General features: G+C 53.3%; 1 protein-coding gene across 9 annotated transcripts in view; it reads right to left on the bottom strand.

The window, feature by feature from the left end:
* Positions 1-27384, bottom strand: part of KANSL1 (KAT8 regulatory NSL complex subunit 1) — a 91765-nt gene that overhangs the window by 9572 nt on the left and 54809 nt on the right. For 8 of the 9 annotated variants that reach the window (XM_084496206.1, XM_084496212.1, XM_084496207.1 and 5 more), the window contains 8 exons: positions 19626-19767; positions 15123-15227; positions 10018-10133; positions 8396-8588; positions 5727-5892; positions 1656-1841; positions 1100-1261; positions 619-770 (listed from right to left, as the gene is read on the bottom strand). In XM_084496206.1, coding sequence (XP_084352332.1) covers positions 619-770; positions 1100-1261; positions 1656-1841; positions 5727-5892; positions 8396-8588; positions 10018-10133; positions 15123-15227; positions 19626-19767 — 1222 coding nt within the window. The remainder of the gene's footprint in view (positions 1-618; positions 771-1099; positions 1262-1655; positions 1842-5726; positions 5893-8395; positions 8589-10017; positions 10134-15122; positions 15228-19625; positions 19768-27384) is intronic. The other variant, XM_084496213.1, reaches the window with a different exon arrangement.

Here is a 27384-nt window from a genome sequence, read left to right as displayed (position 1 = left end):
TGCTCACTGATGGCTTTCAGGCACCGCTCCATGAAGGTCCCAAATCCCATCATACTTCTGGGAGGCTGAGCAGATCTCAGAGGGCAATACGAGTTAAGCAACTGCTGAAACCCGTGTCCAAGTGCAAGTTGAGGTCCCAGCCAGCACTGCTCTGCCCCAGCCCCATTTCCAACCCAGCACACACCGAACAGGCTGTGAAGGGGAAGACATCACAGTGGAAGCACTGCTGGAGCAGCAGCAACACACTGCTGGTGCTCAGCTCTTCTACTCTTTTTTTCCTGGCATCCACAGACAACTTCAGAAAGCAAAATCCGGATGTGGAGCAAAGCCAGGGGACTACTGGGAACAGGAACATTTACCAGCAGCTACTGAACTAGCAGTGAACCTCTAATTGCAGCTGACTGGCTCTCTGCACAGCCAAAGTCAATCCAGAAACGCAGCAAACCCAAAGGCAGAGCAGAAAAAGGGCCGGCGATCCCACCATCAGCTGAAGCAGCGGGTCCAGCGAGGTAAGAGGAACACCGAGCCCTCAAGTCTAGGTGGAACAGCTTGAAGGCTGAGCCACGCTGTGGTGGAGAGGAGCTCAGAAGCCCCTCCAGATGGGCAGCAGATACTTACGGCTGCGTTGGAGGTGCCCTGTGAGCTCGTGCTGGCAGGGGCAGAGCCTTCCGAGGAGGTGGACAGTTGCCGTGCGATAGGGCTGTGAGGGGCAGGGGTCGCAGCCGCCGACAAGTAGCTCGGGCCACCGACGTCTGCGTGATGCTTCAACACTGCACGGGGAGGGAAGGAGAAAAGAGAGAGAGAGAGAATGACGTTAGCCACAAAAGGCCGGGGGGCTGGGGGCAGAGAGAAGGACCGTCTGCACCAGAAATGGCCGGTGCTGAGGAGCACTGCAGGAAAGAGAAGCGTCTTCTGACCGCAGCTGCCAGCTCGCCAGGCCCTGCGGGATGAAGCAGTTAGAGCACACGAGGCGTCGCTGCGGTGGTGACAAGGCCCAGAAGCAGTGCGTTCCCCCCTTCTCCGAGGCCGAAGGGGGAGAGAGGCTGGGTATGCAGCAAAGCCCAAGCTCCCCCCGAGAGACCTGGCCGTGGGAGCCTACCTTCACTCCTCTCAGATGAGCAGTCTCGCAATCGCTTTTTGTCATAGGCAGGAGGCTGGACAAGCGAGCGCTCTGGCGCTCTCTCGGCCTTGGACACGGCCGTAAAATCGTCTAAAGCCGGCCTGTGTGCCTTGTCTGGTTGGATTTTTTGATGTGAGCGCTCTGAGGAGGGGAACAGAGAAAGAGCTATGAAACGCCAGTTTTCACCTCTCTTTCTGTCGGCACAGGAGGCTCGGGCAGGACGGAGCAGCTCCCTGAATCCAGCCAGGTCGGGCTCAGCACCATCCCGGCCCCGGGCAGCCACGCTGAGCTGAGCGTTGGTGCTGCCCGTGCTGGGAGAGCTGCGTGAGCACAGCCTCGGGCTGGGTGAGGAGGGGTCCCTACAAGCCGAGACCACCTCAGCATCCTGCACACGTTTCACCTTCAGCCCTGGCCTCATCCCCAAGGGCTCTGTTTGAAGGGCATCCTCCTCTCTCCTCCCAAACTGCACTGCTTTTGGGTACGAGACCGGGGCGGTGTTTGTGCACGCGGCGGGGACCAGGAGGGGGCCACTTACTGGCTGCAGTGAAGAAGGAGTTCACCAGCTTGTGGCGGTCCTTGCGAATAGGGTCGGACAGGCTGCTGGTAGGCATGGGGGCTCTGTGCTTGAGCGAGAGCTTTTTGGGAGCTTTGATTTTCTCGTAGGGTTTGTTCTGCCACTGGGATTTCAACATGCTCTGGAAGTGCAGGCTCGTCGGCACGTCTGCAGGAGGACACGAAACACAAAACACGGCGCTCACGTTAGCCGAACGATGCCCCAGAAACACCACCACTGCCCCCCAGTCCCCAACAAACACAGCAGGCTTTCGCTGCACGGCCTGGGTCTGCCTTCCTCGTGCTCACGGAGGACCTGCAATGTTAGGATCCAGCTTTTCCAACCTGCAGCTCTTGGAGAGAAGCACGTTATTGCAGCCTTCACAGCCCAAGTACATCCTGGCAGGGGAACGAGACCTTTGTCAGGAAAGCCACGTGTCTCCACCACTAGCAGGCACCTCGTGTGCCCACGTTTTGTTCTGCTATCTCAGATCTGACTTCCAAGAAGCCCAGTTATCTCAGCACATCAAATCTAGAGAGGTACAGGCTGGAAGAGAGAAATTCAGCTGAAATCCTCCATTTCAGGTCAGCCCCAAAGCCAACCGAGCGCTGTGTGAAGTTAATCTGCCTGATGGGGCATCTGAACCACCTAACGAAGGCTGCGCTACGCCAGGACACTCCAGAGGCTCCAGGTGAAGGCAGCCACGCCAGGGCTCTCCCCAGGCAGGGGCTGGGTCACTCAGCCACCCACGAGCACAGCAGGCTCCACTCGTCCTCAGCACAATCCCACGGCTCCCTCTTTGCCCCTAATCCTCTTCCCCAGCACCCCGAGCACCTGGCTCCACATCGTCCTGCCTGCTCACAGCCAGCACGTGCTGTGCAGCCGGCAGACGCTGCTTCTGCCCACATTTCTCAGGCTTCGTTTCACCCCAATCCCACGCACATGTGCGCCGCTGACCTTAGCTGAAGGATGGGAGCTAATGAGATTATTCAGTGCTGTGCTTGGGCGGATAGCCTGAGCCGTACGGTAGTCTATAAACACCACTAGGTGGACCAGGAGGCTCCCTCAGCCTCAGGAGTGCCACAAATAAACCTTCCTTTCACACCCAGAGCTTCAAACCCCCCATCTGATCACCAAACGCTGGTGCTGTGCATCTCTCTGCCGAGCCCCAGCTCTCTTCTGAGAGCCCAGGGGTCAAAATCCCAGCCTGGAAAAGCATTAAAACCTTGCAGGTTAACAAATTCACATCTCGGTAGTTCTCTTATCTTCTCCAACCACCCCTAAGATCTCTGTATATCAGCACAAGGTTTGGCATCCCACCCATCGCTCTCCTTCCGAGCTGTCCTGACAGCTCAGTGCTGGCTCCAGCTGCTGAAACCAGGAGCGAGAAGCACGAAGATGAGCACGAGCAGTACAAACATCCCTCCCCTAGGTCTCACACGACATTTTCACAGGGATTTTGAAGCGACCTTGCTCAGAGATGAACCTTCCCAGGCCCCGCAGCAGGAATAAAGCTCCCTGTGAAGCCTGCAGAGGGGACACGGAGCTGCCCTGCGATTTGGGAACTCCATCTCGATAGCCTCAGAGGGCAACCTGAAGGGACTGAAGCCCTGCCGATAGGCTCGATGGCTGATATTTGAACCCCTTCACAATTTCCCAATAGGTCCAGGGACTGGAAAGCCCCAGCAGAGCTGGGACAGGCAAACAGGACAGCGGGAGCTGGCAGAGCTCGGGCTGGAGCCCGCTGTTATTAATAGGGGGAACCTGACCCTCAGGAAAAAGCCAGGACAGCTGCGTTTAACAGGCTTTGACAGCTAAAGCTCTGGTTTGGCCCCATCTGTTTGGGAAGGAGAGGTGATCACGGTGCGACGGCAGCTCTTTGGCCACCACCGCTGTGTGCAGAGACACGTCCCGAAGAGAAGAGAGGGCTCAAACCCTCTGATTATGCAGCCAGCGAGGTTCAAGGGCAGGATGCTGCAGCCTCTGGGAAAATGGCCTCTTTGCTAACCTTTTGCTTTCTCCTGGAAATTCGCTCCCTCCACAGCAGCTCACGAGTCTGTGGCAGGACGGGCAAGGTTGGGAGGGAGGGGAAAAAGGAAGGCAAAGCGTGGCGAGCAGAAAAACGAGTAATGTGCTGTGTTTTTTTCTCTGCCCTGCAGCCAGCGCTGGTTGCAGCGGAGCCCGCGCAGCGCCGGCGCCGCTCCTCCTGCAGCGCGCTGCAGCCTGCCCAAGGACCGGCAGATGGCAACCGCGCCGAGCCCGCGCGCCGCGGCTCCCATCCTTCCCACCAAGGTTATTACATCATCTGAAAATTCCCAGCTAGAAATCAGCCGAAGCAGAGAGAAAAAAAAAAAAAAAAGCAAAGGGAAGGGGAAAAAGCGCTCGCAGAGCGGGTTCAAAGGCACCGAGCCTCCCCGCCCGCCTGCCCGCCAGGAGAATGAAAGGAGCTTTTTCCTCCTGCAGTGCTCCCGGAGGTTTTGCCCTTGGCAAACTGCACCGGAGAGCCCCGGCTGCTGGAGGAGCCCCAGGGACGGGGGCTCAAAGCGAAAGGCAGCACGTGCTCCCGGGTCGTCGGACTGATCGCTCTCTGGGTGAGCCCCCAAAATCTGCAGGCGGGAGCACCGGCAGCAAACGGCGCTGCCACTCGGCAGGGAGACAACTTCAGGCTGAGCGCTTCCCCTGCCTTGCTGTATGCCTTGCTGGGAAGGTACCCCTAGCCCCAAAAAGCAACCCTAGCAAAACTCTACGAGGCACTAGGGAATAATCCAAGTGACTCCGTCCCCGGCTCCGGGAGGGAGGCAGAGGAGGTGCTTCTGTGCAGACCCTTGAAGCTTTAAACACCCTTGTTTTAAACACCAAGTTTTTAATCTCCTGCAGCCAGAAGAGATCTTTCATCATGTGAGCTGGCTGCGGCTGACCCTAATAAAATGGATGAGGCTCTGCTGGTGGCCGTGATGCAATGGTTTGTAACAGGGCTGCTCGCTGCCCTGCGGGGTGTCACATCCAGCACTCCAGGCAGAGGATTACCGGTGCTGCGCCGCAGGAGGTCAGCACATTCAATTCCTGTAGCATTCCTTAACACAGGGATGTTTCTTAGGGATGGGTGGGGTTTTAGTTTTTAAAAATAGCCCAAATTTGTTTTTTTAAGTCTGCTTTAAACACAGGGCTCCTGAAAGATGCCAGATTAATTGTTCCCAGACATACCATGCATTTCCTACTGTTGCACAAAGTTTGCACAAAGCTGGAATTTAGCTCTGCGCACACCAGCCCCATGTCTTAACCCAGACCATGCACTTCTCATCACCAGCAGCAGGAGCGTGCAGCTCCCTCCGTGCGGTGCCAGCGGTGTCTTACACCCTGGGCAGCCAGCCTCTCCTAGCAAGCAAAGAGACTGCTGTGACGTTTAATTCCTGGCTCTCCTGATAGAAGTGCCAGTTTGCAGCCCTGTATTCTGGGATCAGAGGGAAAAGATGACAGGAGGACACCAATTTCCTGCAGGGCAGTTGTTTTTGGTCAAAGCAGCAGCTTGTTTTTAAGTCGGGAGCTTAGGAAGCAGAAGACCCTGGAAACTACAACTACCACAGCGCTGGGAGAAGTCCCTGCGCACCGAGTGTGAATGCCCCACAGCTAGGGGTGGTGAATTACTCCTCTTAACGATGACTAACCTTGAAACCAGAACACAGGGAAATGAGCATCCTAATGGGAACATCCCTTCTTGTACCCTCTGACCCAGCTCAGCTCATTTACAATTCCATACAAGGTCAAAGAAGTTTTCTGTGACTTCAACCAATCCACAAGTAATTTTACACAGATGAATAAATTCTGCAGAAGCCAATATTTCTCAACTGGTTTGTAATGACACCAGCCTGAGGGCCAGGTCCCAGCGTGGACTCGCAGGCTCCAGTAAGCGCTCTGCTCCTAAAACCACTTGCAGATGAAGGAGCTCGGTCTTAACAACAGTGCCCAGCAGCTCTGCAATTCCTCGGGGTGAAGCCCTGCACGTCCCACGTCTCCCATTTCGGGCCCTGGTTGTCCTGTTGGTGCCGTGCTTACCATCTGGGAATGATAGAACAGGATGGATGCAGGAGTCCAGCTGGGAGAGGCGCTCCAGCAGAGGGGCATCGTACTGGATTTCCAGAGTCGTCGAGCTCCGGGTGCCGCACAGAGCGCACGAGGGGTTCACGTCGCAGCTACATCGCACCAGGCTGTTACGGTGGACCTGGGAAGGGGACAGGGAATTCAGCAATTCAGAGGTCATGTTTCTAAGGGCTCTGTTGACACGTTCCCCTTTGACAGCTCATGAAAAAAGTCCTCAAGGCTCAGTTTTTTTGCAACACCCTGCAGGAAAACCACTGGCTTAGCCCAGACTTGGATGGACACTTTTACAAACCTGAGAACTGCAACTCTCCTGCACAGCTGAACATCTAGTAGGTTTGATTAAAAGAGTTTATCTATGTTGAAGAACTCATTTAGAAAACCATGAGGCAGCACAATTTCATTGTCAGAGAGGAAAAACGCCTTTTTCTAGTTCAGACAAGTCAGAGAGCCATCGTTACGCCAAGAGCTGGCACCTACAGGGATGTCTTTACAGAGTGAAGAGTTTTTCCTCTTGTTTTTTAACCAGGACAGACTTCCAATTCAGATTTATAGACCTCAGACTTCCTTTACATGAAACCACCGTGGCACGGATGCACAACTGGATGTAAAACCCATACAGAGACAGTACCCAATGAGTCCCTGTCAGAATGTGAGGATGCTTCAAATTGGATCCTGTAAAAGCCTGGTCTGAGTCTAGCATTATTCAAATAATTTCCACTAATGACTTGAATGATGGAAGAGAGAATATCCTGAAGGCTCAGAAGGGCTGCAAGCACCTTGAAGGAAAGAGCTGCAATCCCAGGCACGGTTACAAATTAGAGAAGTGATCTCAAATAAATCAAACCCAACTCACTACGGGCAAAAGCACCAGGCAGGCACTGCAGCGACCCGTGACAAGGAAGAAGAGCCAAGTGAGCAGCAGCTCTGCCCAGAGGAGCTCGTGGTGGTTATGGATCAGAAAACGAGCATGAATCAGCAGTGTCGTACCATTACTGAGAATTAACACCCCACGGGGCTTTACAAACAGGATGGCTCTGCGAGTGAGGTAATCCTGCCTCTGCTCGGCGTTACTCATGGGCGAGCTGGAGGGCTGCGCCCAGTTCTGGGTGCACATTTCATGAAATGCATGCACCAAATGGAGGGAAACCAGAAGAAAAACAACAACAGAAAGACAAAAAGATCCAAGAGCCACGTCCTATGTGGAGGAACAGAGTGGCCTGGGTTTGTGTAGTGCATAGATGACAACATTAAGAATTACCACAATAATTTGCAAACTATCAGGAAAACTGCTGGAACGAGGCGTGGAGCTGACCAGTTTACACCAGGATTTGGACTACTGGTAATATCTTTATTCAGTCCTGTTCCACAAGACCGATCCCGTTCCCAATCCATGCAGGCTACCGAGCCTCTCCCCTTTAAGCCTCTCTTTTCTACAAGCCATCTCCTCACTTGAAGAATATCTTCTCTTGAATATCTGGAAGAGCCCACACAAATCCTTTGCTACCTAGCACTTCTTCCACTCCCTGGAGTTGCTTTTCTGAACCAGCTCTGATTATCAAATGTAGTAGATGAATGCGGTCAAGAGCTAACTCAGAATTAACAGACCTTCCTTGAACAGCAAGTGCACAGTTAGCACTACCTATGGGATGGTAGATAGCTTGTCAGCTTCAAAACACTGAAAATCTCACAAGCAATCACTGCAGAGGTCCACCAGAAATACCCCAGGTTAACTGGTTAATCTTTTGCTGTTTTAAGCTAACTCAGCTGGCCAAGAAACTGTTTTGCTCAGCAGAAGGATGCTTTTTGGGCTTTCTCTTTTAAACTCTAGCTCCTGCAGAGTGAAACCCCCTGAAACCTCGTGGTAATGAAGTTTGACTTGAAACACTGACTCAAAGGTAAGTGAATTTGAGCCATCTATGGTTCTGCAATCATAAGAGCACAAATGCACAGAAAAATGTCCTTATTCCCTCAATTTCTTACCATCTATCCTCCAACTGACAGTTTATGGCATTCCTAGGGGAGGTCAAAAATGAATGAAGCTTGGCCTTTCCTCACACAGGGTGCTCAGGGAATAAACTGTATTTCCACTGAACTGAATCCTGCATATGGGCAAGGGAGGACTATGCAGAGAAGAGTACAAAATTAAAAAAAAAAAAAGGAAAGGAACAGAATCACAACATTCAGTGATTTCCAAACGTAAGTAGCAGAAGGGAGCAGGGTCACTTCTGCAGGCCTTTTGCAAGACATCCCCCGTACACCTGGGCAGACAGCTGCAGTTTTCCTCGAAGCAAGCAGCAGCAAGTTCTTGGTCTGTGTTAATTCCTGTGCTCAGGGTGAAGGTTTCCTGATACCTGACTTTCCACAGGTTCACTTCACTGCTCAGGCTTCACCACATTCAACTACCCAGCCTGAAGTTTACCTTAGGCTGGTTGGTTTTAGAAAATAAGGCCTCATGTCAGAATTCAGCATCTCCCCTCCACAGTGACAGCTAACAGAAGTCTCCATCAATTAAGAGCTTCTCCTCTTCATGTAAATAAAAAGCAGTGGGCCAACACATCAGGAGCTTACCAGGACCCTGTTCTACATGCAGCAAAAGAGAAAAAGAAAAAAAGGACAGTACTAACCTTTTTGGAAAGGGGCATAATGCTGCTAGGTCGAACAAGCCGCCGCTTCTTACAGCTTAGTACTGGGCGAGTGCGAGCTGCTACACACGTTCCATCAGATGAAGAAACCATGTTCAGTCGTTGCTTTTTATGCAAGAGCTCCTCAGCTTCCTGGCCATCTCCCTGAGCGTGTTCTGCCAGGCCAGGCTGAAGACTGCCCAAGAAGAGAGGAGAGGAAGAAAGACGAGCGTTATTCATTCAGCCATCCCCCATGACCCAGCAGTACCAGACAGGGTCGAGATGCAGACCTTAGCAGGGTTAAAAGCACTGCAGTTTCACAAGGCAGTAGTTTTATTAAGCCAGCTCAAATTTCTGCTTTTGCTTTGGTCACTTTCCACATTCTCTCCCACCTCTCAACCTTTGACCAAAAAGCTTTGGAAGTTCTGAACAAAAAGCAGTTCTTAAAGCCAGGCATGGAACAAGCTCCCCAAAAGCCACTCTCGCCACAAACAGCTTTAATCCTAGAATTCACCCTGCCCCAGAATTACAGTTCAGGGTATCTTAAGCCTAGAGGTCCTAGTGAGTTTAGGTGCTAGAGAGCGCAAGGCAGAGACCTTGCAATTTTCTAGTAAAAATAATAAGCATAGATGTAAACTTGATTCCGATGCGTACTCGGTAACTGTACCTCTAACAACTCTCTGCACCTTTCTGGTGTCACTGCTGTGCTGCTCCTCACCTTTCTGTTTCACACACAAAGGAGTTTCCTGTCCGCGTGCAGTAACCCTACCCTGCCGTGGCATCAATACACCACGCCACGCACGAAATACCAGAGCAGCTCCCCAGCTTTTCATGTGTATTTCACAAGTGTTTCATTTCTAAAAATGCAAAACATGAAAGCCCTGCAGTCTAATGCTCTGTAGTTCAAAGGCTACGGGCATATAAAGGGCCCTGTCGTAGCCTGCAGCGTTTCAGCTGTAGCGATGAGTTGGTCAATCCGTATTTCTGCGCTGGCTCACGCTGCAGCATCCTGCCCAAGGTACTAAGCAAGGGCAAAGGTGCTGGCAGCGCTTCTCTAGCCACTACAGAACTTAGGGTTCAACCCTGAAATCATCCTGTAGCACAGGAGAACTTCTGTCGCTTGTTTGCATTTATGCACTTAAAAGATTTTCTTAACAAAAACAACCTGGAGAAACAAAGGATTTAGAGAATCCCATTCCCAAGGAAATCAATGGGATTTGGGTTCCTCTACATCTTCAGAAACGCAGGCCAATGGTTTACAGATTTCTGCAAGCTAATTGCAAGCAGGCCTCGAGTATCTTTGAATCACCCAATTTGCAAGTGTATTAAAAATACCCATAAAGGAACAGTTTTGAACATGCTCACTGCACAGTTGCCTGCAGGGCTTGCTCATGTAAACACAGCTCAGTTCAATACCATTTTCAGAAAAACAATGCAGCATAAAACCTCAAGCAAGAGATCTCCTCCAACGCTGTTTCCGAGCACGATCTAGTACCAAACATATTTTTTTTTTCAAAAAGAAACCATTCATACCATTACCCACCCAATTACTACCAACCGGCACGTTACAGGCTGCTTTGCAATCATAAAAATCAGACTCCATCCGTAACACACGGGCAGCTTACGTGTTAATAACTCCATTGACGGGTCTCGGTGCTCCACAGGGCTTGGCGGGATGGGATTCAGGAGTACTTGAAGCAGAAATCCCCAAGTTCTCTAGTGGCTGGGATCCAGAAACACTCTACAGAAGGATGAGAAAAAAAATGACAAATTAATGTTTAGAAATATTCTTAAGTAGCTACAGCTCTTATTGCTAGTTTCGAGCTGAGGTTTCTGCACTGTAGCTACGGGCTTCTGAGCAGGACTTCAAACCAGGGATTTAGGAGTCAGTGTGAACAGGAGACCAGGGCTGTAAGGACTCAGTGGGGAGCAGCTCTGGCAAGAGGATGGATCCACAACGGCGCTTTCCAGGTGAGAAGCAAAGGCTCCAAATTCCCCTCGGGCGACCGCTATAGAGCATGGAAGACTTGGGCTGAGGTTTTTCAGGAGATTTTAGCATTTTGTGTCGAGGTGCAGAGAAGTTCCTGACCACCTGCACAGCTCGCAGGCTGCTTCTCGCGTCGGACGGCGTGCTGCAAGCCACGGAGCTGCAAGTGCCTGCCTCAGCATTTTGGGGGAAAATGGGCAGCAAAGAGAGCGGACTCGGACAAGTCAATTTGCATTTTAACTCAATACCTGTGCCAGCACGGTCCAAAGAGCACTCTGCAAGATCTTTTAAATTAAAATGCACCCAGGCTGTGGTTTTGGGGTGTAAGCGGGCCAACCCTTTCAAAGTGCCGGATACACACAAAGCTGGAAACACCTCTGTGGAGAGGGAAGCAAGTACGGGCTAAGCTGAAGACCTCCTCTCCCTCCTGCCTTGGGTGTGAGAAGCAGACAAACCCTCTCAAGCTACAACGAGCTGCAGCTACTGCATGGCTCCAGCACGGAAATATCGAATACAGCAAAGCTCATGCTGGCCTAAAAGTGGCAAAAGAGGGGGGCTGTCGCTGTCACCTCCCTGCACACGCTGGCTTTGTGCCTCCTGCCGTAGCATCCCCGCTCTCCATCGGTGCCGGTGAGGCCTGGCACATCCTTGCCCTGCCACGAGGCTCCCCCAAACCCATCCTCGCAGCCCTGTCTTTTACTTTCAGCCACGCTCCTCCTCTTTCCTGGGGTTAACCCCACTTTCTTCCCTTGTGCAGCACTTCCCAAACTCGCTGCCAATGTCTCCCTAGCTGGGCTTCCCCCTCTGTGCACCCAAGGGCGGTGGTGCATTTCAAGCACTAATAAAAAAGACAAAAGACAAAGGGCCGTTTTATCTATCCGGGTGTCCAGGCAGCCACCCTGCCCATCCCATGCTCCTTCTCAGAGGCACTGGTACCGGCCTCGATTCAATAAACCTTCCCTGCAACCACTCCTCAACCCCTCCAACAACCCCCATCGGGTTACAGCGGCGCTGGGCCACGTGGAGCCCAGCAGAGACCTGGCTCAGCCGGGGCAGAGCCATTTCTGACGAGGCACAGAACTTCTGCCCGCTGCCTATTTGAGGAACTTGGCTGGCTTTTCTGCACTTCTGCTAAAAAAACACACACCACATTTCTCCTGTCCGGGCTGATGGGCTCGTCTGCTATTCGGTTGCCCCAGGCACGGGGCGGACGGGGCTGGGAGCTTTACGCAAGCTGAAGGCTGCACCCCGAGGAGGTGAAGCGAGGAGGTGAAGCGGGGCGAGAGCCGTTCCCCTCGGCTCGCAGAGCCTTGGCCAGCCCGTGCCATCACCCGACACCTCCGCCGGAGGCAGGGCCGGCGCGCGGGAGGGCGGGTGCACATGACTCATGAGCTCTTTTGAAACAGGGCTATTTATTTTCTCCTCCAGGAAGGGCCTTAAAGGAGGAAGCTCTTCTCCAGAGCGGTCTCTGGCTTGGTTATTTGAGATAGGAATACGGGGCGAGCCGCCTCCTGCAGAGGAGCTGCAAAGTGTCAGGGCAAAGTCCCTTTTATCAGTCACACCGCAGGCTCTCCCTATCGCACTGGACATGGGCGTTCCCTAACCGGGCTCTTGCATGACCAGCTCCAAGCACGGAGATCTCCAGCCTTCAGACTCTGTCCCCAGCTATCCCCGGCCGCACCTTCCCGTGCCGCGCGCTTCTGCAGGGCTGGCAGGGCAGCCAGGCTGGGATCTTCACAGCAGAACCACGGCGATGCTCCACGCTGAGCTTTTCTCCAGGTTCTGGGGCTGGAAGTCCAGGTCCTGGGGATGCCTGGAGCTTTGAGGATGGTCAGATACAGCTTTATGCTGCTGCTGGCTGCACGTGAAACCAGGAGCCTGCAAGAGCACCTCTCCCAGCAGCACAGGATCCACTCCATGAGCATGTGCTGGGAGGGGGGTAGCCATGACCCAGGACCAGAAATGTCCCTCGCATCCCCAAAAACACAAGTTCAGACCCTCACCCATTACTAGACACAGCCCCCAGGGCACGGCAAAGTCCTAGCAAGTCATCCATCAGTATCTTCTCTCATGTATTATTAAAATTTCAACTGCGTCCTCTTGCTAGCAAGTCCAGCAATGAACAGGTATCAACGCTGAGTTATTTCTTCAGGGCTTCACGTTATTCCCATCTTCAGGCAAAAATATTTAATGACCCTGGGCTTCCAGTTCTAAAGTGGAAGTTGGCAACGCACCTTTCCAAGCCTGCTCTGTAAAGCCTTTCCCTCACTGCTGCTATGATTAATTCCTCTAGGGATTATCAGCCACGTCCTACAGATCGAGCTGATGCCCAAGGACACACATCCTGGATTCAGGTTGGCCGAAGGAGGTCCCAGGGGTGGATGAGACCCAAAGGTGAAGAGCTGGGCATGAGATGGGAGGTATTCCCTCCCCTAACCCTGCACTGCAGACCTCTTCCGCTCTCCGAGCCTGAACAAAAGAAAAATCTAACTGTAAGCAGCCCGAGGAGTGCCAAAACGATAAGCAGCTCTCCAGCAGAGGCCTGAGCTACCCTTCCACTGAGTGTCCTCATGCACCAGGAATGGTCTCTGGGCTAATCGCTGGCTCTGAGCAGATCAAGGCTGTGACTCAACACCCCATCCTTATGAGCAAGTCTCATTAGGCACAAACCCTCCTGCAGGAGGGCGTAAAAGCTGGGTGCCTGCAGGCAGCCTTTCTGCTGGCTGACGCCTCCAGCCCCGCTGGAGAAGCGGGCAGCCGGGTGCCACGCACACCCACCAGCAGCCACGTGTGCAGGGGGAGGAAGAGCCCATTTCGGGAGCAGGCATCCTCCGAGGAGCAAGGACAGCTGCAGAAGTTGTTGCAAGAAGGTGCCAGGCGTTAGCTACTACTGCTTTACTTCGTAGTAACTAAGCCTGCTTCACGCAGATGTTCTTTGCTGCTCTTGGTACCTGTTCCTCGTGTCACTGCTACCTCCAAAATCTGGAAGAGGTCGGATCTCCGTAGTGCTACTGCTCCAGCAATAAAAATCCCTGTCTGAAGAGCTTCTGTCCCAGGGAAAGGGATGAGAAAGGGGACAAAGCAGGGACTGAGTGAATGGCAATAGTGAGGTGGCTGAGCACCAGAAGTGCTGCCTGAGCAAGCATTTTCTTTCCTCTGTACTAAATCTGTGGATGTTTTCTATTCTGTACACACAGAGATGTACATCTCTGGACATTTTCTATTCTATCCATATAGAGATGCTTAAGACAACCTGAAAAAGGGCAGCGTGGTGATTTTAAGTATACGGACAATGTCTTAAATCTGTAGGGACAGAGTCGGAAGGGACACAGTGCTTCCATCTACAGATTCCAGGTTGAAAATATACCCGTATCATTGGATAAACATCCTGATTTAGACAGATAAGAAAGAAAATTTTCTTCCTTATCATTGTTAAATTTGATTATTTGTCTCTGTTATCAGCCTATTTACAGGTCAGCTCCCAACCAGCAGCCAATCCAGCAGCGCAGGAGCCTGCTATTTCCGAGGAGAACCGGAGCACGCTGTCCCAGCCTTTGTTTATTATTCCCTGAGTGCTTTTTGGGTTAAAGCGTGGATGGGGGGGGGGGATGACAGACGGACATCACTGTTCAAAACCAGACGCTGCGTAATGCTTCTGCTTCAATCATGATCTGTGGCGGCCCTGCCATCGCCGCTCTGCAGCCTCCTGTTGCTCTTGCGGCGCGGCTCCGTTTCCATCTGAAGCGCCATCGGTCCTGAGCACAACCTGCTCGCTGCACCAATTACACCGCGGAGTTTTGGGGCTGAGCTAATCTGCTAATTAAAGCCTTAAATTCCAAACGCACAGCTGAAAGGCAACGTTAAGCAAGGGGACATTTCATTACAGTCCCTTGTCAGAACCCCTCGCGGTGCGCTGTTAATCAAAAATTTCACAGCATTTCGTGCTATCGCTCACTATCAGAACAACCCCGACAAAGTCTCACCAGCGACAGGAGGAAATAGTTGAAGTACAATTTTACGGTCGCTTTCAGTTAATTTTTTTCTCTCTATCAACCACATTGAATATTGGGCTGCAAAACCCAAGCACTCCCACTGCAGTGAAGTTTTGCTTCTCCCCATCAGGACAGGGAAGCGGCAGCTCTGCAGCCTGGCAGCAGGAGCTGGAGCCAGGCAGGGACCACCCTTCTCCTCGTACTACACCACGACTTCAAAACCCTCCGTTTTAATACGCCGATGCGTCCCGCAGGATCAAAAGTAATCACAGCCAGAGCGAGCGGTACGATCAAGCCTTTACTCTGTGGCCTACATTTCTGCATTAAATAATAAATACCTGGCACTCCACATAGTTTCCAGTGCATCTCCCTGAAATCATTAGTTCCCTTTCTGAGGGGTAAAGCTCCGGCAGATTATTAATAGTCACATCTTCAGAAGCCTTTGCTAATTGTGCTGCTCTCAGTTTGAGGTACTGTTGCTAGAGGGAAAGGATTAGTTAGGATTTTTAAGCTTCATAACATGCTAATGGCATATTGCACAGGTACCCAAGGAACTCTGGGCTAAAAGGTGTTTAAATCGTATCGTTCATTAACCCCAAAATAGCCCGGGAGGGGGCAGGACCAACAGCGGGGCCATGGCCACGTGAAGCCCTGCAGGGGCTCCTGCAGAGCCCTGTGGTTTGAGCATCCCTCCTGGCTCCAGGATCACGGAGCACCCGGCCCCCAGCATCGCCCTGCTGCTGGCACTCACCAGCCGCTCAGCCCCGGGCTCCAGCTTCCCCTCAGCGCTGACGGCACGGGACGCATCATCTACCGCAGGATCAGGGGGTGCTGCTTCACCGAGAACTATCAGCCCCTGAAAAAGAGGGAAGGGAACACGAATTAACCATGGATCCTTCGGGTTCAGCAGGGAAACTGCGCATCCTTCATCCTCAAATAAAAACCCCATAACCTGAACCCACTGCAAAACGAGGCTTGCATCCCCCCGTTTTCCAGACGTGATGCCAAACCGAGTCCCCCGCTGGATTTTCCTGACATCGGAGCTGGACTTGGATGGGGAAGGATGGTGGCAGAGGACAGACCACACACCTCCAGCCCTTTGGGAGCAGACACCGAGCTCCCTTTTCATCCTTCCCCTCCTCCTGCACGCTCGCTGGCTGCAGCACAGAGCAGGAAGCGGCTGCTTTAACAGCACCGAGTGCAGCCGAGCAAACCAGCTCCAGCGGGTGCCAGAAATCTGCAGTCAGACTCCTAACTCTGAGCAGATTTTTTCAAAGAAGTGATATTCACAAAATTCAGTAAGGGAAGAACAACACCGATAAACAAGCCCCTGCCGTAGAGCTAGCGGGACCAAGCGCGGTGGCTCAGCGCTGTTTTATCAGCCGTCGCATGCGCTGTCCTGTTGGTGTTTCTCTCCAAGCGAAGCTCACTCCGGCGGCAGGACTGCTTGCTCACTCCATGGCACAAAGTAAAATAAAATCATTGCATTTATGCCTATTCCCAGCTAAACCACACCAAAGCAGGCTAAAATGTGCGAGGGGTGACAGCCAGAACCTAAAGGCCATGAATACGGCTGGGATAAGTCATGCCGGAGCAAGTTGGATGGAGAGGTCATTTGGGAACAACTTCAGAGTTTGCTCCATGTGTCCCAGGGCAGTCAGCCTGAGAGTGGACCTGGACACATTATCTGGAGAGGAAAGAGCCGCCAGGCATCCCTCAAAGTCCTCAAAACCAGATTTCACACGTAACAGTGTCACTGACCGAAGCCATGGCACGTGGCCACTCAAATCTCTCGTAAGGTTGATCCTACACCTTGACACCATCTTCTGTACAACACGGCTGTGGCTTTCCAGAGAAACAGTGGTAGCTCATCGTTCAGGGATCACTTATTTAAAAATAGCTCATTCATAAACTAAATACAACTCTACGTGGCCTCAGCAATCAGGAAGCAGCCAGCTTCTAGATAAACACGACGACAATTTTCTATAGTTTTCTGAGATCCCAGAAGGCTGTTTAGCAGACGAGAGAGGCTGGAAGCCTAAAATCAATTAAATGCTGCTGTGCTGTTCTTGTATTCCTGGAAAAATCCCTCTCGGAAGCACCCATCATGTTCTGCTGCCGCTTCTCGAACCATCCCCGGGCGTGCTGCAGAGGAGGTCGCTCGTTCCCGCGTGTCCAGTGTAGGAGACAAGGGACACAAAAAGGGGAGGAACCGGGACTAAATGCAAACTTGGCAGCGAGGGAACTGCTTCCCTTTGACGCTCCGGAAAGCGCTCGGGCTGTGTTTGCTCAGAGAGAGAATGAGATGGGGAAGCGTGCGCATCAGGAACAGGAACAGCCAGCGGGGACTTCTGCCTTCAGCTAAAGGCAAGAGGACGAAGCGAGGCGCCCGGTGGCTCAGGATAATCCAGGTGGATGTTGAGAGGCACGTCCCTGTGCTGGGGATTTGGCTGCACTCTCCTGCGCGATGCCTGCGGTGTGCACAGCTCTGCTCCCCATCCAGCCCATCCGCAGGCTGGACGGGCTCTCTGCTTTGAAGATATTTAATCTCCGTCATTTGCACCCGTCTGAGTAACAGACAGGAGTCAGAAGGGCAACATCACCCTTTCAACTCCCTCCAGGCCAGGGAAAGCCACGGTGCTTGGCGAGTTATTCTGAGCTCATGCAACGCTTGCTTTTTACCAGCATCCTCCAAAATAAACAGGAATGATGAACTCCTTCGCGCAGCTCTCGGACGCAGGTTCAGCTGAGGCTGGCAGCTTCTGCCAAGGGACCAGGGGGAAGGAAGGGGCTGAACACAGCAGGAGCCTTTGGAAGAGATGGGGAGTCCCCAGCGGTGTTGCTCGTCGTGCTCTGAGCCCGACACCACCGCACCGATGTGTCCTGGTCATCGTATTCCAGCCAAGTCACCGCTACACAAAACTCCTCCAAGAGCCCTTCATCTTCATTTACCTCATCTACGGGGGAAACTCAGGAGAAAAGAGACACGGGAGAGGGAAACTGCTCTCCGTTCCTCCTCCAACAGCGAGCACTTGCCACCCACACGCAGGGAGGTGCGCAGACTCGATGGGGGAAACTGGCATCATCCTGCACCCCCTCTAAAAACAGCCCAAGGAAGCAGAGCAGCGAAAGGAGACAAAAACACCCCGTTACCTTCATGGACATGCAGTCCCTTCAATCAACTGCACGCAGGCTTCAAAACCAACACAAAATCAAAGCCCGACAGCCAGAAACTCAGCAGTTGACGCCGAGCTGTGCACGCATGCCTCTGATTTCTTGTTTTCCTCCACATCTTGCCAGGCTCCGACCAAAGCGCTCCCAATGTGCTGAAAACACAATTAGAGCCCAGACGCCGGGCAGCGATGTACCCTCAAAGCCTAAGGTTGTTTTCCCCTGCCCTGTCCTTCCCTTCATTTGCTTTGACAAAGCAACGCGCCCTGCTTGCAAGGGTCGGCCAGGATGGACATTTTAACGTACAAGTGCAATAAAACCAGAAAAGGAATAAAAAGGAATAGTGGCTGTGAATGCCTCCAGAGCCTACACCTTAACCTCCTTATGTTTTAGGCCAAAAAAAGCCAGAGTTAAGTTATGCTGACCAAAAAAAGACGGTGTCTCCAAATTCTTTAACTCTTGCCCTTGTACAGTTTGAAGTCAAGCCCATTCGAAGTCTCCTGCGTTATGTGTGTTTATTTCCTCGTCTTCTCTGCTTGCTGCAAGTTGATTTAGAAGTCTTTCTCCGAGCTCCTCGTTGACAAAACCCCAACACATTTGCCAAGGCATCCGTGAGCTCCATGACACCGACACGACAGCTGGGTGCAAGCGGTGACCTCCATGAATCCGTCAGAAGGACAGGGGCTGTGACTGCTGCTTTCCTGTGCAGCCACCCTCAGATCCCGAGTATCCCAACTCTTTTGCCATGGTAACTGGCAGGCTTCATCTTGAATTCACCCATCAGGTTACCGCAGTTGAGGAGTTTTTGTTTGAGCAAACGAAAAAAAAAGGCGACAAGCTGTTTCCCGAACCCTCAGACGCACTTTTCAACTCTGACACAATGCTGTGATGTTCTCCTTTCAGACCCGGAGACTGCAGCCTTAGATGCAAACACATGGGATGCTTGTAGCCATTATGAGGCCACTTCACGAGTCTGACAAGTTGTCAGAACCTGGGGAAAGCACCGCATCTTCTACTTCATGAGATGAGCTTCCCCATCTCCTTCCTTTATTAGCTCATAAATGTTTAGCCATTTTCTATTTGATACTTCAAAACCACCTTGCAAGACCTGGTTTATTAAGGCAGAAGGGATAAGGGTTCCTCTCCTCTCCTCTCCCTGATGTATTTATTCCCTTTCAGCCAGCCGGGCTCCTCCACCTACTCATTTCCAGCCCTCCCTCACCCCATCAGCCTGTTCTTCTGCATAGCTGCATAAAAGACCACAGTCTTCCTCTCCTGCCCGTGCCTCTCTGCCCCTCTGGAAGTCTCCCTCCCGGCCATCCCCATTCCACCGTAAATCTTGGGAAAAAGAGTTCACTGGACACTGAATTCCTGAGGATTTCTAAGTTGATGCAATCCCAAGATCCTTCTTGCCACAAACTCCAGACATTCCTCCCTGCAAGGGCTGACATTTAGACGTGCACGCCTGGACAAGTCTCGATAACGATTCCTTCCTCATCCTTCTCCGCTCTCCCCCGTTCTCCTGCCATCTGAGAGCAAGTCTGAAAAAAAATAAATTCCTTCCACAAAGAAAGGTCAGCACCTACAGTTTTTTCTTTTTCTTTTTTTTTTTTTTTTTTTTTTTGACTCAATTTTAAGCCTGTGCTCTGTGATAGCATCTGAAGCTAACTTCCTCCAGGGTCCCCTCCCTTCCCCAGCAAGCCTCTGGTGGAGCTGTTCCTTATCCCCGACTTCAGATACTCCCAAAGAGAAAGAAAGGTTAAACAAATCAAATAAAAAACCAAGCCTGGAGTGGTGGGCGAGTGCAACACGCGTGCAAAAGCAGTAGTTTTGTTTGGCACCCAAAGACTGACTTCTAGGTGAGGGATTGCTCTCTTCTTGTTACCGTATTGAAGCAGGGAAAAGAATTGCACTCAGCCCATGCCAAATTGCATCACCATTAGTCAGCGCCGTGCAATGTGCTTTCTGAGATGCAGGGGGGAAAAACTGCATCACGCTCTGCACACACACTCCCCGCTGCAGCGGAAGGGAGAGAGCCATTAGGAGGCAGGGCAAAAACCCCACGTAGCCAAACAGTCCTCACCTTGTTGGCTCTAATCTGCTTGTAAATATCCGTTTGCTGCCGGATTCGGTATTCCAGGTCCGAGACGTGGGCTTGGAGCCAATTCCAGCGACTGACGATGGCTGCACGGTCTGCTGCCCATCTCCACTCTGCCCTTCGTCTCCTGCAAAAACAGACAGGGGAAGGGGGGATGATTTTGAGTGAGATTTTAATTACACAGCCCACGGAAAACCCGGCAGAACTGACAGCCAGATCAAAAGCTCCAAGCTGAATGGCACGACTGATACCATCTAGCCACCACCAATAATTATCGGCCCAACTGCAGGCGTGCTGGAAAAGCCATGCCTCCGCAGAGCGATATTAAACCAACTTTTGGTACCCAGTGATTGAAGTTCTGCCTATGCAAGCGTCAAGGTTTTACTCCACGCTTAGCTGAACCAGCAGCTCCAGTCCTACCTGGCTGCATCAGCCGGAGCCACTTCGCCGAGTCTCGAAGAAATAACACCCACCTGCCCGCCCTCCCTCAGCTTATCCCCTTTCAAAGCACCTCTGGCATCCGTCACAGAATAGGCTCGAACACCAGCACAAACCACAGGCCCACAATTAAGGCGCTGTGGCCACTCTCACAACGCATCATCGTTGGGTTTTCAGAGAGCATCTACTGTTCGGAGGCGAGCAGCAGAGCTGACAGCGCCCTGCACAAGCTGCTGCCCTGCACGGAGGTGTTGCAAAGGAAAGGGGGAAACGGCAAACTCGATTTCTGCCTCTGATGGCTCGACTGAGCAAAGAAAGCCAGGAAAAAAGAGCAGAAATTACCAAACGAGATGCACCCCCCGATCTCACGGCTGCATGGGGGAACCCACATGCTTTGCAACCCTTGGCTGATTTCCCACCTTCTTTATCTCTGCTGCGACCACAAAATACGGTTCAGCAGGAGCATAAATACGCTTTTGCTAGCACGTGGACAACAGCGTTGCATTTTAGAGCCAACTGCTACAAAAACGCCCTGCTCCCTGCCACCAAGCTCCAGGCAGGAATAAACAAAGAGGTAAGGGACACACAAATCCACGGCTCCACTCTCCTACGTTAGAAGCTGTAACACCATGGGAATGGATCACAAGGATCCTGATTCCGGTGGGTAAATACTAAAACTACCCAGAAAGAAAGAAAAGCACAACATGATGCAGAAACAAGGCACACAGAAGTGCACACACGAATCCAGTGTCGCTGCACAACGCCTTTGCCACATCTGGATGTCTGAGAATAAGGAATTAGTGACAAAATAATTCCCTCTTCCCCCCATCCCTTCCTCCTACAGCATTTTTGGCACCGAGCACCTTGTTTAGGCTGGAGCACAGCCACCCCACCGCCCTCCCACCAGGCAGAGGAGCCCCGGCGAGGTCCACGTTTTTCTTCCCCAACTACCCCAAGTCCCCTGCTGCTGAGATTGACCCGGCTGGAAGCTGAAACCAGCCACGAGAGCGAAAGCAATACGTGGTACACGAGATTTATTACCGAAGCACTGCAGAGACTGCGCGCCACAGCAATAAGCAAGTTCTTAGAAAAATCTGCACCTCTGACGCATCTGCCCTCGTTCAGGCCTCCTGCTGCCAAACGTGGCCCTAAGAAAAGCACCGGGGTGACTACGGGTTTCACATCAGCTAAGCAAAATACCCTGAAACTAAGGAGTTGGCTCCTTCGACCTGCAAGCGAAACCCACAAATTCAGAGCGAGACGCGTTCTGCATGCTTGTGCCGGGCTGGTGGAGCATGCGGGGGGCTCAGCGGTTGCTGGCATCACCCCATCACCGAGCTCGAATCCAGATCTCCATCCCAGCCAGGCTTTATTCTGTTCCACGAGGGATAACACCGCAGGAAAGGGGTGGCCGGGCACCAGACCTTCTCCCTCCTCCTGCCGGGAGCTTTCTCTGAGCATCTCTGGGAAGGCAGCGCTGCTCCGACTCCGTCACCCACGAGACCGATGGCATTTTTGGAGCATCGTTTCCCACAAGGCTTTCCAGAGCACATTACTTCTCCACCAGCGATGTTTCAGTGAAGTTCTACCACACTCTCATTTCAGAAGCAGAGGACAATTTCACTGGAGAAGAGCGCTTTTTTTTTTTTTACAAAAGGCACCCTCAGCATCTGCAGGTAATCCCGACTTTGGGAACATCCCCAGAGTTTGGGATTCTAAGCCAGATCTCTGCAGGACTGTGCTGGCTTGCTGGGGATCCACCTTGGGAATGTTTTTAAAAAAATCAGGTAGAAGAAAGGTCGAAAGCTGCTGAGAGCACCTCGGAACTGCTTCCTCCTCTGGCTTTCCTCTGCAAGGCCATAAAGCACCTGTACAATGCTCCAAAGCCCCCGTGCCTGCTGGAACAACGTTGTCCTGCCCCATGAAGCCTCACTCTTATTTCCATTACACAGAAATCAAGATTAAGGGTAAAAAAACCACCCAACGCCCATTTCGATTCCGAGGCAGCACGGCGGTGTGAGCGGCGGCACAGCCATTCCTTGTTTCACCTTAAAATCAGGGCACATCCTGCCCCGGAAAAACCCACTGGATTTAAACCCAAAATAAACCGAGAAAGCGAAACGCGGGAACGTCTGCTTCATCCTCTGCCCCCCCGCAGCACAGGGGGAGGAGGGGAGGACAGGCAGCGATGGCTCAGCCACACTTTCCAAAACAGCGCCGGGCGCAGCGCGCTCCCTCTATATTTAGAGCCGAGGCTTTCCAGAGCCGGCTCCATTCCCCCCCCTCTGCTGCAGTGTAGAGCTTTTCCTCCCGTAGATCAGCTTTTGGACACTCGGTGCGGAGCTTCTTTAGTTTTAATCTCTACACGAACACCTTGCAAAGCAGTATCTTCACTAGAAAGTGGCAACCGAGCACAAAACAGAGCGCTGGAAGAAGTCACGGGCACCCCCAACCTCAGGCGGACACCCAGCTGCTGGGGGCAGGGACACACACTTCCTTTCTTTCTAAACATCAGGGGCTTAGAAATGATGATTAGTAGACCGGTTCGCTCCACCTGCCCCAAAACGGGGCTGATTGAAGCTGGAAATGAAGGGTGGGGAGAGGCAGATGGCTGTGACTGTGCCACGTGGCTCATCCTGGGGGCAGACGGTGCCGGTGAAGGTGGCACGGGCAGCGCCGTGAGCAGCTCCTGCATCCACCCTCCAGGACAAACTCCTCCTCGTGCTGCTGCACGGGCACCGCTTTGGGCAAGAGCACACACAAAGCAGGCTGTGGAGGACAACACAGGACGGCCGTGCAGCCTCTCCAGCTCAGGACACGGCCACAGGACAGAAAACTGATTTAGGGGCTCGACTCTCTAAAAATAAATGCACTCCCAGGTAGGCTCGATCCCCTGGTGGAGGCTGTGACGTGTGCGGGGCTGCAGGCGTCGGGCGGCGCGCACGCAGCTGGCGTGGCACTCAGCTTGAGCGACAAGGACAGCGCGCGGTGAGCCCGAGCAGATGGCGCCGCCGGTAAATCGCGCACCGAGCTAGCAGCCGGGAGCTGACACGGGCCCGGGTGGTGCAAGAAGAGGTGGAGGAGGAGGAAAAACAGAGGAGGAGGAGAAGTGGTGGAGGAGGAGGAGCAGAGGAGGAGGAGGAAGAATGGCAGAGGACGAGGAAGAGTGGTGGAGGAGGAGGAAGAGCGGCGGAGCCAAGCTAGAGAAATGCTCAGCAATGCAACGCCGTGCCCATGGGAGGCTGGGGGCCTTCACCCATGGAAAAAGGCCTCCAATCCTGGGGTAATATCGAGTTAAAGCCTTGACAAGGTGGCAGCAGCCCCCTCCTGGCTGGCACCGTGCTGGTGGATGTGCGGGGATGGGCACAGCCTCTGCCTTCCCCGCAGAAACGCTTTGGAGAGCTGCAGGAAGCAACTTCATCAACGTGCCGAGTCCTCAGGTTGCTCTGATTAAAGCACGGGGAGCAGCTGAGAGATGGAGGGAGGCAAACATTTCATCAAAAAAAACAACACAGCAGTTAAACATGACTGAAGAAAGGCAGGGGGAAAAAAAAAACGTGTTAGATCAGTGCAAGTCCTTGGGACAGGCTCCTGTCCTTTCCCAAGCACCCGACAGGCAGCTGTGGGTTCGATTCAGTGTCCTGAACAGCAAAAGAAAAGCTCCCGAAAGCAAACACCCCCCCAACACCCCTGGGGCAGGTGCTGCTGCCCTGTGTTGGGGTCCCCAGACGCAGACCACGGTGCTCACGGCCGGCCCCGCTCGCTGCTGCCCGGGGTTTTGGGCATTTCAGCCCGGGGCATGCGCCCTGCTCTGTTTGGTTATAAAACAGGCAGGATAAATACAGCCCTGCCAACAAACACAGCCCACACCTAGGTCAAGGCGCTGCCGTCGGTACGACCTGTGCTAGGTTCAGTTGTCTCAGCAGCTGCGGTGCTGTAAGAGCCGGACGAGCCCCGTGGAGATAAGCGCTGAGGAGCACAGCCTCTGTAGGGCTAAAACCAAGTGAAGCCACACAAACCGAGCTGCAGCCGTGCACGAGGCAGTTCTGGGTGAATTGGCACAGGGATCTCCCCGACAGAAGGCACACCCATGCCCTCTTTCCCCAAGCAGGAGGCTTTGCCCACTGCCTAAGAGGAAATTAAAGCCCCGTGAGAGCTCCCTGGTTCCCCACAGGTCTGATGAGCTGCGTTTGCTCGGCTCCTCCTAGACCCCGGAGAAGCTGTGCTGCTCCCAGCCCTCAGCCGTCCACCAGTCCGGCTCTCCTTCGGATGGACCCACGCTGCCAAATGCCACCGGAGTGTAGGGAGAAAGCCCTGCAAAGCTCAGGAATTGGGGATGAGCAGAATTTTCTTCACCAGGAGATGCCCTGCGAAAGGCCCGGCTGCGAAGGGACCTGAGCAGAGCCGCCAGCTGCTGCTAAACCGTCCTGGTAATGACACAAAAAAATGAAGTGAAAGGATTTGGGATGGAAAAGTTTCCTTCACCTCGAGCCTAGATCATCCCAGGGCATTGTGAGGAGCAACAGGTAACGATGGAAGCAAGAAGACACCACCAGGAGAGAGAAATGGGACCTGTGGAAACGCTGAAAAACCCTTTACACAGCCCGGGGGGGGTGAACCAGCCCCGGTGGGACTGAGGGCAGACTGGGGAGAGCTTTCTGCCAGCAGGGACCAGGCCTGTGCTGTGGGCATGTGGTGGGTTGGGTCGGGTTGTGCCATGCCGTGCCGTGCCGTGCCGTGCCGTGCCGGCCTCCCCCTGCAGCTCCCCGTGTGGCTGCTCCCCTCCTCCACTTCCCCTGGCAACCCCCCAGTGGTTTTCTGTCCCGAGCTGCAGTTGTTCCCAAAGTGGAGGCCACGCTGTATTTGCTCTCCCCCTTCCCACGCAGCTTTCGGTGGAAAAAAATCGCCCAAGACGAGGCTGAGGGCAGAGCCCCGGAGTCCGAGGCCTTCTCCCCACACCGGCGCAGCCTCTTCCTCCTCCTCCTCCTCCTCCTTTTCCTAGCACAGTGGCAGAGGTGTGAGCTGCTTTCACAAACACTCATAGGACGAGCATTTCCTGAGTGAGACGGTGCAATATCTGCCCACCGATGAGGCCTCGGTGCCAGGAATCGAGACCTTTGTGAGACATCTGCCAGACCCACGCTGGGGGCCCCGCTCTGCCGGCCCTGAAGGTGCCCTGGCACGGCCCTTGCCCACATCCCGCTGCCAAAATGCTCCAAGGAGCTCTCGGTGCCTCCCCGAGCACCGGCAGCTGATGCAATTCCCTGCTCCTAACCGAGGCCGGGCCCTGCTGCCAGCCACGACGGCGGCACGGAGGCAGGGCACGCACCAGGACCACGCTCCTATTTCCACCTGGGCTCGTCGGCGAGGCCAAACCCTGCCAGCAGACCACAAAAAACAGCTTCAGCTATGGCAGCTGAAGACACTCAGCTGTCAGCTCTGTTAAAGGGCAAATTATCCACGTTAATCCCGCGTGCTTTCCCTGCGTTACCTGCCACGAGGCAGCAGCCCCGGGGCAGGACTCGGCCTCGTGTCCGTCCTGGTGCAACGTCAGCTCCAGAAACCTCGTGGTTCCATCAGCTCCTTGCTTCACAGCATCGCAATCTGGTTAAGAACAGTATTTTATCATCCGCTTTTTTTTCCTTTTTTTGAGAGGCTCAGCTGCCAGTACTGACTGGAAGTAAAATATGGGGACATTTGTGGTAGGGCTCCGTGCTGCGGACACCGTTACTGGCATCAAACGACAGGGCAAGGCCAGGCAGAAAGGCCAGCGCTCTGCTCGCGGACGTTGCAGCCAGCAGCCATCCAAGCACCGTCCTCCAAGCACTGTAAACAACTTCTTCACGTGCTCTGCTGCTCTTTATTTGTGCCTCACTGAAGGGAAGAGACTCACACCCAACTCAGGAGCTGTTTTCCAGCTTGTTCCCGTCCCCATATACTCCCCACGTCCACTCCATCCCCCTAACAGACCACCAGGCTTTTACACCTTCCTAGACTGACACGGAATGAGATCTACGGGTGGAGCAAGGGTTAAGGGGAGGAAGAGAACCCCCCCCAGCGATCCCAACAACCTCCTGAGCCCACCCCAACGTCTCTGCCCTCGTCTCTGCCCTCGAAGGAGCCAAAGCGCCCCATTTGTTCAGCCCAGCGCCCGCCCCCACCCCGCGGACAGCGGGCTTGTGAAGGGCTCCTCTGTTCACAGCTAAATCCAGCTCAACCCTCGGCCCGCTTCATTCAGCCCTGGACTCTGAAAAACCCGAGAGGCTGGGAGCAAAGAGTTATAAAATTCCACCAGTCCTCCCCGAAAAAATCCCCGCTGCTCGGAGGACGTTGGCGAGCGCAAATCCTACGGCATTTTGCGCAGGGATGCCAGGCTGCTGCCCCAGGGAGAGGGCAGCCCTGGGCGGCCGCCAGCATCCTGGGGCCGTGCGTTATTTGCATTCGAGCACAGCCGCTCCCAGCGCCCCGCTTTCTGGTGCCGAGGAACCATGCGAAGCGCCCCAGCGGCCGCAGCATGCGAGGCTTGGTCTGCAGGGCAACCAGCGCTCCGGGCAGGATATGAAAGGTTTGGTTTGGCATCTCCGGTCCGGTTCTATGAAAAAGAGGAGGGGAAAAAAAAAAAAAAAAAAAAAAAAGCTGGCCCAGGCCATGCATTAAAAGATGCTTGAACTCCTGCATAGGAGTTACAGCGGGACAAGCACAGCAGAATCTGGATTTCAACACCCTGCTTGAGGTCTCCGGCAACACCGGGCTGGAGCTGGTGCCCCGTGCTGGAGTTGCAAGCCCAAGCCTTGCCCCGGGCCACTCTCTCTCCTGGCGCTTTGTCTCCCCCAGATCCCTCCCTAGCAGAAGGGTGCAGCCCGCGGATCTCAGAAAACCCTCGGACAGCACAAAACTCAATCCACCGCCAGCTCTGCAGAGGGGAGAACAAAGGAGGGAAATTAAAAATACCAGAGTGAAGCAGCTGCCGGGGGGGGGGGAGGACAACCCTCCCAGCCCTTCCTGCTGCCTGCTAGCAGGTTTTACTGAGATTCAGGACAATTTTAACTGCTTTAGAAGCCGTGGAGCAGAAATACGCTCAAATCCACTCTTCAGGAGTTAAGTTTTCCCTAACATAAAAAGTCACGGGATTATTTATCTTGCTGAACATCGTAACCGTCTGCATTCCTCAGTATCACGCTTACCTTAACAAGTTTTATACCTCTGAAGTGCAAATGGCTTCAAAAAAAGAAGCAAAAAAAGCACCTATTGAACTATCCTTCCCTTAAAAGTAAGGTTTGGAGAACAGAGCACGCCGTGTAGGAGC

The sequence above is a fragment of the Aythya ferina genome, assembly GCF_964211825.1.
Source record: "Aythya ferina genome assembly, chromosome: 23".
Classification (NCBI taxonomy): domain Eukaryota; kingdom Metazoa; phylum Chordata; class Aves; order Anseriformes; family Anatidae; genus Aythya; species Aythya ferina.
Note: the sequence above shows the minus strand (reverse complement) of the source record. Positions and strands in the feature narration are given on the sequence as shown.